Source organism: Syngnathoides biaculeatus, chromosome 2, assembly GCF_019802595.1.
Source record: "Syngnathoides biaculeatus isolate LvHL_M chromosome 2, ASM1980259v1, whole genome shotgun sequence".
Lineage (NCBI taxonomy): Eukaryota > Metazoa > Chordata > Actinopteri > Syngnathiformes > Syngnathidae > Syngnathoides > Syngnathoides biaculeatus.
The window spans coordinates 41,323,092-41,334,116 of NC_084641.1; the positions used below are offsets into that span (position 1 = coordinate 41,323,092).

At 42.2% G+C, this 11,025-nt stretch overlaps 1 protein-coding gene across 11 annotated transcripts in view; it reads left to right on the top strand.

The window, feature by feature from the left end:
• Positions 1–4,370, top strand: part of scn8aa (sodium channel, voltage gated, type VIII, alpha subunit a) — a 177,929-nt gene extending 173,559 nt beyond the window's left edge. For all 11 annotated transcript variants that reach the window (XM_061805759.1, XM_061805682.1, XM_061805672.1 and 8 more), the window contains one exon: positions 1,206–4,370. In XM_061805759.1, the coding sequence (XP_061661743.1) occupies positions 1,206–2,365 (1,160 nt within the window). In that variant the 3' untranslated portion in view covers positions 2,366–4,370. The remainder of the gene's footprint in view (positions 1–1,205) is intronic.
• The last annotated feature ends 6,655 nt before the right edge of the window (positions 4,371–11,025 follow it).

An 11,025-nucleotide genomic window follows, 5' to 3' on the forward strand; every position in this document is an offset into this window, starting at 1 on the left:
CTCCCAAAGCTCTTTCCAGGTGATCTTCCTCGCCTCCACTCCGTCCCAGGCCAACCCTGCCCTTGCTTAGCCTGTGACACAGCTTGGGCACATCTAAAATGAAAAGTAGAAGATGAACTCCAAAGGCTGGAACATGAGGGCGTCCTATCAAAAGTGAATTGGTCTGAATGAGTGATGCTAATAGTGCCACTGGTAAAGGAGAATGGCTCAGTACACATTTGCAGATCATCAATCATTGAATGCAGCTGAGCGCAACTACGCGCAAATTGACCGAGAACCACTTAGTCTGGTCTGGTGAGTGAACAAGTTCAACCAATATCTGTATGGAAAGCACTTTACCCTCCTCACAGATCATAAGCCTTTAGCCTAAGTCTTTAACGCAGCTAAGGGATGAAGAGCCATGGCCGCTGCTAGACTGCAACAGTGGGCCTTGTTCCTGAGTGCTCACACATACAGCATAAAGTACAAGAGCACACACCACCATGGGGGGAGCTGAATGATGCTCACAAAGTTTTAAGGTTAATGTTATCTTGTGTATTATATTTTTAATACACAATTAGGTTTTTGTGCACTGTATTGTCTGTGCTTTCATCCTGTATCAGGCTGTGCCAAGGTGGAATTTCAACATTACACACCATCTCACCCTGCACTTTCTATTTTGGCTTCAGACCAGACCTTTCACACTTGAAAAAGAGGAGATCTTGATCAGTTTCACCACTTTTTCTTCGATTATTCACATACTCCGACCGTCATTGCATCTTAAAAAAAGATCATTTCTTTTTTAACTTTCGCCATTATAATTGAAAGTAAACATAAGCAGCATGTCTAGCTCATCTTTGCTCTATGTCGCCCAGACTGTGTTGCTAACTAAAACCACATTGATGGGCTGTGTAAGTACTGTAACATTTCTAATTATGAGTGTACCCCTTTAAGGAAAGACTGTCTCACAGACACATTTTCAGAAATTGGCAGTTGACAAAAGATTATTTGGTTGGTTAATATGACACGTTATGATTGGGTAGGCATTGCAGAAATCCATCTTGTCTGCGAGCAATGAAAATTTAATTTCCTATAATGTGTTAAATATAGTTGTAAAAAGTTTAACCTAACCCACAAATACCCTGCATTAGTTTACGACAAGCCGAAAGAAACACACACAGTTTATGCAGCTTTTTTCACTTGTGATTTGTTGTTCACTTTCACAGGAATGTTCCTGGCTGACATCATCGAGAAATACTTCGTATCTCCAACGTTGTTCAGGGTGATTCGCTTGGCTCGTATCGGACGTATTCTGCGTCTCATCAAAGGAGCAAAGGGCATCCGAACGTTACTCTTTGCCCTGATGATGTCACTGCCAGCGCTGTTCAACATCGGCCTCTTACTCTTCCTGGTCATGTTCATCTTCTCCATCTTCGGCATGTCCAACTTTGGTTACGTAAAGCATGGTGCCGGGATCGACGACCTGTACAACTTTGAGACCTTCGGCAACAGCATGATCATACTGTTCATGATCACGACTTCGGCTGGCTGGGACGGCTTACTTCTGCCCATCCTCAACTACCCGCCAGACTGCAACCCCAACCTGGAGAACCCTGGTACCTCAGTCAAGGGTGACTGCGGTAACCCTTCAGTGGGAATATTTTTCTTTGTCATGTACATTATCATTTCTTTCCTGATTGTGGTCAACATGTACATTGCCATCATCCTGGAGAACTTTAGCGTAGCCACAGAGGAGAGCGCCGATCCTCTCAGTGAGGATGACTTTGAGACCTTTTATGAGATCTGGGAGAAGTTTGATCCCACTGCCTCTCAGTTCATCACCTTTGCCAAACTGTCTGACTTTGCTGACGCGCTCGAACACCCACTTCGTGTGCCAAAGCCTAACACCATTGAGCTGATTGCCATGGACATGCCCATGGTGAGTGGCGATCGCATCCATTGCCTGGACATCCTGTTTGCCTTCACCAAGCGTGTGTTGGGTGACAGTGGTGAGTTGGACATGCTGAGGCAGCAGATGGAAGAGCGCTTTGTGGCGGCCAACCCTTCTAAGGTGTCGTACGAGCCCATCACCACCACCCTGCGCCGCAAGCAGGAGGACATGTCAGCCAGGATCATACAAAATGCCTATCGCGCTCACCTCATACGCCGCGGCATCATTTTCAAGAGGCATGTGTTTGTCAACAGCAAACTGGAAAATGGTGGCAACAACCAGGAGAAGAAGGAGAGTACGCCATCCACTGCCTCGCTCCCTTCATATGACAGCGTGACCAAACCTGACAAGGAGAAGCAAGATGACAACAAGGAGGAGTGGGCCAGGAAGGAGAAGGACAAAAACAAAAAAGATCAGTGGGAATCTAAGTGTTAAGAACAGTTAGACTCATCATTTGCAAGTAATAAAACGTGAGAAAAATACTGGAAGACAATGTTTACTGACTACTGAGGGAAATGTGGTTTCTTATGTCATCAAAGACAGCTGAACCAAACCCAATCAGTTTACTGTGGAACTTTACTGCATAATGACTAAGCTCTTAGAAGTTAGTGACTGAAAAAAGTGTGCTGGCAATTGCATGTGTGCGTGCGCACACACACACACACACACACACACACACACACACACACACACACACACACACACACACACACACACCGATATCTTTGGGGACCAACTTGCCAAGACACACAACTCTCTGATGAGAGAATGAGGAAACAGCTACATCCCTGCCAACGCCAAGCATGTGAAGTACCTCTGCAAACTTTCCACACTGCAGCACCACAAGAATTATATCGGCAGCCTAAGGGAGAAGAAAAGAAAATCACAAATCAACCACATGGGGATGGGTGGGTGGCTGGATGGGAGGGGGAATACTGAAATATAGACAAAGGGGTTTTTGTTTGTTTGTGCTTCAGTGATTCTTCATATTTTGAGAAGGAAAAAAACCCGGACATCAAACCCATGTGACAACCGCTTTCATATCGTCTTTATTCTACTGACATCGGGAAAAGATATTTTGGTTTTGGACATGGTTATGACACAGTGTGCAAGAGTCTTGCTCAGACCAAAATAATAGTTATTGTGCTTGTTCAATGCATAGAAATGACTTTTATGAAGGCACGTTTTGATCAGGAATCATGCATGAGTAATCATAGTCGACACAATACTCTTAACTCTGCAGTGATTTCACTGTGTGAGCAAGAGGCTGCTCCCTGGGGATAAGTAGATCTGTAGTCTTTGCAAGTGTTGCTACTCTTCTAATGTAAAGTTCCAATGTCAGCTGTAAGGCAACTTAAATGTATTTTTTTTTCTTTTTTTTTGCTGCTCCCCATGTGGATGGCTGTTTCAAAGGTGGTAGAATTCCATACTCATGTCATAGATGCTCGCTTATCCTCGTTGGGGTCTGGGGCTCACATCTCATATTGTTTTGCTGTAGGGAGAGCATTGATACGCCACAGAGTTTGAGATCCTTGTGACTGTTGTAGCCCTGAAGATGAAGATCTGATTTGATTTTCTTTCTTTGTACTCTTGACAGACATGCATTAGAGATTCCAGCCATTTATCTGTTATGTAATGTTACGCGTTTCTGTCAAATTAGACACATCGTCTGGCAGTTTGTCTTCTCTGATATCCTCCCACAAGGCTGGAGAATGACGCGGAACATTGTGAAGTGTGGGCAGAGTTAGCGCATGGCGATCCAGTGTTCTTGCTTCACCGTACCTAGCATGAACAGAAGGAAAGGGGTCATGCAACAAAAGGGCTTGTAGTTGCTATAATTAAGTGTGGTTTGTCTGCAAGTGACGCTCACCAACAGAATCAACTGCCATGTTTGTCAGTGTATCATTGGCACCATCTTTTTTCACACACATTTCCAGTGAGTCAGGCATAGACGACAAAGGCAAGACTTCAGATGAAACATCAGCACCTCTTACATGGATGCAGCTATGCTGTGTGAGCAATCAAATCAGCTTTGTGGCTGTTTTCTACTCCTTGAAGAAATGCAAGGCTTTGTCAATCCAGCTGCCTCTTAAGGTGTTCCTGCCATTCTTTTTGTATGTGCCAGTCAATGATACTATCTCTATCCGGATCTGTCATCCGCCGTCACACTACTAATGCCATTTGGTGTGTATAACACTGCCTCTACCCCTTACAAAAGTACCCTCTTCTGTCTGAACCATGAAGCCAGGTCGGTTTACGACATGAAGTCTCCTAATAGCTATGACTGCTGCACACTAAAACCAAATACATTCCCGATGAGCGAACCATTTGACTAAGCTGCACCATTCACCTGAATCAATCTTATCTTCAACGAAATTGCTCCAACTGACTCACTCACTGGGTTAGGCACCAACATACAAAAAAAACAAAAAAAAAACAAGATGTAGATGTACAACGCAGGCAACAGTGTAAATGGCACAATGGTTCGGAAAGAATGACTTTTTTGAAAGAAACTATAAATATTGTACCATATGATTTAATTTAATCGGCATGCTTTGTTGTGTTTTTGTAAATAAAGAATTTTAACATTGTTACTACTACTAATCACACATGTAAAAATAGTAATGATGCTATAGAATGGCTTCCAGCTATGCCATTTGTCACATTTGTTACCTTTTGGATTTGTTGTGACACTTTTCACTTTGGTGACTGAATTGAAGTGACTCATTCATACACACACATATGTATTTATACATATCAAACAGAAAAATGCATTTTGATTACGTTCAATATGTTCAGTAGATCTTTCAATGTTGGTGGAGAGGGATTGAGCTTGTTTGAATCGTAGTGTGATTGTGACAGAATGACAATGTTACTAGCATGTCATTCACTCACTACACGTGCGCACACACATGCACTGCACACTGACCTTCTCTACCAATCAGCTCTTCTAGCTGGTGTGGCTCATGAACCCCTAACCATGTATAGCCCACTTTTTACTCCTCATCCTTCCTTCACCACCACTCCCACCACATTCATTAGTGTCATGACAACTCATCCGCATCATTTGCTTTCAATAGTGTTCCACTGAATGGCATGTGCCTTTTCTCTGCAAATTGTGATGTCTGCCACACCTAAAAACATGAAACAAGAGTGATGATAATGATAGAAAGATGTGGAGAGTTTTCTATTTGGGGGACGTGGGTGAGCACACCATACATGAAGTATACGGAATCATGAACACTGCCATGCAGACACTCACCTCATCTCAATATTCCAGTGTGTGTTGTTAAGAGACAAAAAATGCCTGTCAGCAATGTGCTGTTCTAGTGTTATGTGTGTGAGTGTGTGTGTCACCCACTTAGCTTGTGAAAAAGGAGCTTGCCTTTGATTAATTTCTCTTAAGTTCCTTTACCTATCCGTGTCCCTCTGAAATTGATTTTTGTAGCGATATTCATTAATTATAGGATTCATTACTTTTTGAAAAAGCATGGTTCATTGATTATTAGGTTTTTTTTGGCTGAAAAATGAAAAAGTGGTTTGTTTTTATATGACACCGTGTTTTAGAAAGTGAGTGACAAAGGATATTCAGTACAATATGCTAGTGTATTGCACAACCACTTGGACTCTTGGCAAGAATATATGAAAGATTGTCTTCATTTGAGCACGAACTTTTTATTACCAATAAAGCCCCCTTCCAGTTAAAATTATGTGTTTGCTTCATCATCTTTTCAACAAATTAGCCCCACTCAAGCGGATTGATCACACAATGTCATGTGAAATGCGGCTTACTGGTATTATGATGGCAGGCCTCTCTTTCTAAAGGCTTTATGGAGTTTATTAAAACGCGCATGTATTAAGATCCCCCTTTCCCTACTACCCAGGACTACAACCTTGTTATCAATCTGTATTGTAATGCTCCTCTTCGGGGTCAAGAATGTGGAAATATAGGCTCTGAAGCAATAATGTTGACGAGTAAATCAGAATCATCTTTATTGGCCAAGTATGTAACAGCACACAAGGAATTTCTCTCTGGTAGTGGGTGTCGCCATATCATATATGTCGAGTATGAAGAACAGAATAAACAGACTAACAACAAAGGACATTAGACAGTCAATTGACAGGGAACATTATCATTATATAAACTCACAGTTGTCCAAAGTTGTGCAAGGATGCAGTCTTCTATCATGCCTATTAGAGTGATAGTCAAGTGTAATGAGAATTGTGCAGCGTGTCAAGGTTTAAGGGGTTTATGCAGTTTAAAGGAACGAGTCATGCGATAGTCTGTCATATATAACGTTAATAATAATTGGCCAGCAGAGTGTGACAACAATCCAAGGCAGAAAACTAGCAGCATGTTGGAATTGAATTGTAGGGTCAAAATTGTATATACAAGGATTTAATTACTTAATTGCAAGAGGGAAGAAACTGTTGGAATACCTGCTAGTTTTGGTATGCATTGATCGATAGCGGCAACCCGATGTAAGGAGGTGGAAAAGTTGGTGGCCAGGATGTGGAGAATCCGATTGGATCCTGCCCGCTCTTGTCTTAGTTTGAGTGGTGTGAAAGTCCTCAAGGTGGGTAGGTGATGCCAACAATCGATTCAACAGTTTGATTGTCCATTGCAGATGAAGTATGTATTTTTTTTGTGGCGGCCCCAAACCAGACTCTGATGGAGGTACACAGTACAGGTTCGATGACTGTTGTGTAGAATGGTCTCAGCAGTGCTTGTGGCAGGCTGAGAAGTGGCAAGAAGGGTATCCTTTGCTGGGCTATTTTGAGGATGGAGTTGATGTTTGTCTCCCGTTTCCCACCTGTCAGACTGTAATTATCAAGAATTTGAAGGTCTTGACCCAAGACTGTTGGATGGTATGAAAGGCAGCTGTGATGAAGGATGCCTCCTGAAGTCCACCATCATTTCTACAGTCTTTTGTATGTTTAGCGCCAGGTTGTGTTGGCCAAATCAAAGATCCAGCCTCTCCACTTCCTGTCGATACGCAAACTTGTCACCATCTTTGATGAGCCCGATGATCTGCTAACTTCAGAAGTTTCACAGCTGTGTTCCTTGAGGTGCAGTCGTTCGTGTAGAGCGAGAAAAGCAGCAGGGAGAGGACACAACTTTGGTGTGCTTTGGTGCTGATGGATGAGGTGGTGTCCCTCAGCTTCATCTGCTGTGTCCTGCCTGTCAGGAAATGTAGATCCACTGCTAGATGGCAGGTGAGACTCTGAGCTCGAGAAGCTTGGAGGAGAGGCATTTGGGGATTATGGTGTTGAACACAGAGCTGAGGTCCAAGAATAGGCTCCTCGCATAGGCTTACTTGCTGTCAAGGTGTACAAGGATGATGTGCAGACCCATGGTGATTGCATCATCCCCAGACCTGTTAGCTTGGTAAGCAAACTGCAGTGGATCTAGCTGGGGACCTGCAACGGTCTTGAGGTGGTCCAGCATGAGGCGTTCAAGGGACTTAATGACCACAGAAGTCAAGGCAACACACTGTAGTCATTTAGACCAGAGATTCTTGGGGACCCGGGATGTTGGAGGAGCGTTTGAAGCAGGTTGGTACACAATTCTAGAGATCTGTAGAAGATCTTTGTGAAGACTGGAGCAAGTTGGTCTGGGCAGACTTTAAAGTAGGATGAGGACACAAGGTCTGGGTTCGCTGTTTCGTTGCTCTTTTGTTGTTTGAAGATTCGCCTCATGTCCTAGTCACGGATGGTCAACGGAGGAGTTGGAGATGTTGAAATGGTCGGTTGGTCGGTTAGGGTAGGACCAAATATGGATATGGTGATGGTATTTTATGGATGATGTCATGGTCAACATTTTATTTCAGCTGGTTTTATTTCGTGTTTTCAGGTGTCCCATGTTTTTTCATGTCTTCAGTCCTCAGTTGATTATGTCCATCTGTTTGCGTTTACCCTCTCCTTTGTGTTGACCAATCAGCTCCCTCCAGCCACTCGTGTCTTGTCCAGTTGTTCCTTGTTGTCTTCTCAATCTTTGTGTATTTAACTCTCTGGTTTCTTTCAGTTCCTGTAAGTCCATTTTTTCTTGATGCCATTTTTTGTTCCTGTCAGGCACTCTGTCCATGCCCCTGCCATTGTCCCTGTCCAGTTAATGTTGTCTGTTTTTTTTTTTTTTCATTAAGTTTTATTTTTTGTTGTTGTTGTTATTTTGATTATTGTTTGTTGGACTGTTTAGTTGCCTTTTTTGGACATTAAATATCATTTATGGCCAAGCTCCCAACCGCTCAGCCAAGCACTTCACTTTGGGTGGCCTGGATGGCCACCAGACTGACCAAGATGAGTATCTCCGTTTTGTTCATTCATACCAGATAATCATTAAATTGTCCTTACAATAAAATATACAGCGGCTCTCATTGATACCCTAAAACACATTCCATATTAACTCAAATAATAATGGAATTTAAAATAAAAGTAAAATAAAGTGTTGAGATTAATTAAAAAACTGTACTAAAAATCCCAAACAGGAGGAGAGATCTTTCCTACTTTGCAACTGTTTATTGTGTGTGAATTCAGAAATATTTTTTTCCTGTGCATATGCGCACACATGCATGTTTTACAGGAAAATCTTTAAGTGGTTTGTCATTTCAGCCATTGATAGTCAAAATTATTACTCATTTTGTTGCACATTGTCCCCTCACACCTGCGATCATGAAGTGCCTTGAGAGGCTCGTTACATGTCACATAAGGGACCTCTCCTATTCAGCCTGCATAGGCTACAAATTCTTCCAAACTTTAATTTTGACCATCATAGCTATGCAGATGACACAGTTACATTTAGCAGTGTCTCCAGAATATTACAGTTCAATTGAGGTATATATATACTTTCCTTAGGCCAGGGGCAATTTGAAGATCATGAACTGAGTGGTGCTGAACTTTCAGACAGGTAAGGTAATTTCCCACTTTTATGAAAGAGAAACTAGCACTATTTGAGGAAGTCTGTGACAAACAATCAAAGGTGATAAAGGTTATTCAAACATTGAGTGGCACTAAAAGAAAAATGGATTGGAACAGACATATTGTAACACAGCCCCGACTGCCGGAGACCAATTCCTTGTGTGTTGTTACATACTTGCCCATTAAGTCTCATTCTTGTTCTGATTTATATGAAATTCAATAAATAACAGGCAAAATACATTAAGATACGTTTGATTTAATACTTTGAATGGTAATACGTGTACAAAATTTTCTCTTTGCTCCTTTCTTATTGTGGATCTGAAGTGATGCTATAGCAGGAGTAGGCAACCCGTGGCTCTCAAGCTGCATGTGGCTCTTTAGCGCCGCCCTAGTGCCTCCCTGGAGCTTTTTCAAAAATATATGAAAAAGGAAAAGGATGGGGGATGAAAATTAGATGGTGGAGAAACATGACGAAATGTTTTTGTTTTTGAATGCTGTAAAAATTTGTGGAATAAATATTAAATTCCTACAATTCTATCAATGAAGATTTGCATCAAATCCTACGATGAACTCATCATGGCAGGTGGATGTCGTAAACAATCCGGTGGGTGTGTGATGGGCCATGAATCGCAAACGGAAAAAGGGAATGATAGCTGTGGAGAGTAAAGGATTCAACAGTTCTTGGACTGAATCACTTGCTTTCATTGGCAGTATGGGATGTTTTCCTACACCTATTACTGAGAAGTTGTAAAATCACAAAAAAAGTAATATGGAAAGACATTTCCAGGGAAGGCATGCTACATTTGCAGCTGAGTACCCAGTTGGAAGTGACAAAGTCACTTGCCAGAAAGCTCAACTTGCCCTAAGCAACAAATGGAGCAGAATTGAAAGGCTCGCAACACCCAAGAAACTTGTTTGAAACATCAAATGTTCTTTGTGACGGGAATAGGAATATGAAGAAATATGCATTTGGAGTATTAGCCATCTTTGTGGTTGACGAACTGGTGGCAGCTTAAACGAGGAGGCTCTGCCCAGCCCGATCATAACTCAATAAACCCTGCTAAATTTGAACCGAATGTTGTGAACACTTGACGTGGGACGCTCCTGGTGACGACTTAGTACCCAAATTGGAGCCATATCGTTCGCATTGAAACTGCTCGGCCAAGGTCGCCAACAACAAGACGCGTCGGTAATCAAATATTTACTGAGGGGGAAAACATCAAACACGAGTTCCTACACGACCTGCAAAACCTACGTTTTGTATACAACGAGGACCGTGATTACTTATAGGAAGTGGGGCAAGTGGAAACGTCCACTTAAACTTGCTTCTCGGCCGAGTCGATCTTATCTTGCTAACAACGAGACGCGTTTGTGATCAAATCATTGCTGTGGAAGAAACATCGAACGAAATTGCATAAGTGGATCAAGGTTCAACTACTAGAGAGGTTGTGGTTTGAATATCTTTGATCCCCATATCGCCACATCCTTTATATTTCCATGATTGAACCTTGCTTAACCACATACCCTTTTAACTTTAACAGAGACTAGGTAGTATGATATTTTTGTACTTTATGTGCTGACTGTGTTTATTTGATTGCTTGTATTCGACTCTAACTTTAACATATATGAGGTAGTATGTGAATTGTGTGTCTTATGTGCTGACTTTGTTTATTTGATTGCTTTTTGGACTATCTGCAGCCCGATGGGGGGCACAATCCTATGCAACTTTTAGGCTGGTCCCAAGCCTGGATAAATGCAGACGTTTGCATCAGGAAGGGCATCCGGTGTAAGACTGTGATAATCATATATGAACGTTCAACAAACGAATTGCATAACGCATAGGTCATGGCACCGGCTAAATATGCCCACTCTCGGCAGTGTTAATCTGCAAGACATAGGTAGAAATTTAGATAATGTAGGGCGAAGGCAAAAAAGAGGAGGAAAGCGGCTGAGTCAGCAGAAGAAGAAGAGGAGTGCACAGACCCTACAGCTGTGCGTAGGGACTTTGAATATTAGGACTATGAGAGGAAAAGCTCAGGAGCTAATTGACATGATGATTAGGAGAAATGTTGATATATTGTGCATCCAGGAGAGCAAGTGGAAAGGGAGTAAGGGCAGAAGTTTAGGAGCAGGGTTGAAATTATTTTACCATGGAGTAGATGGGAAGAGAAATGGAGTAG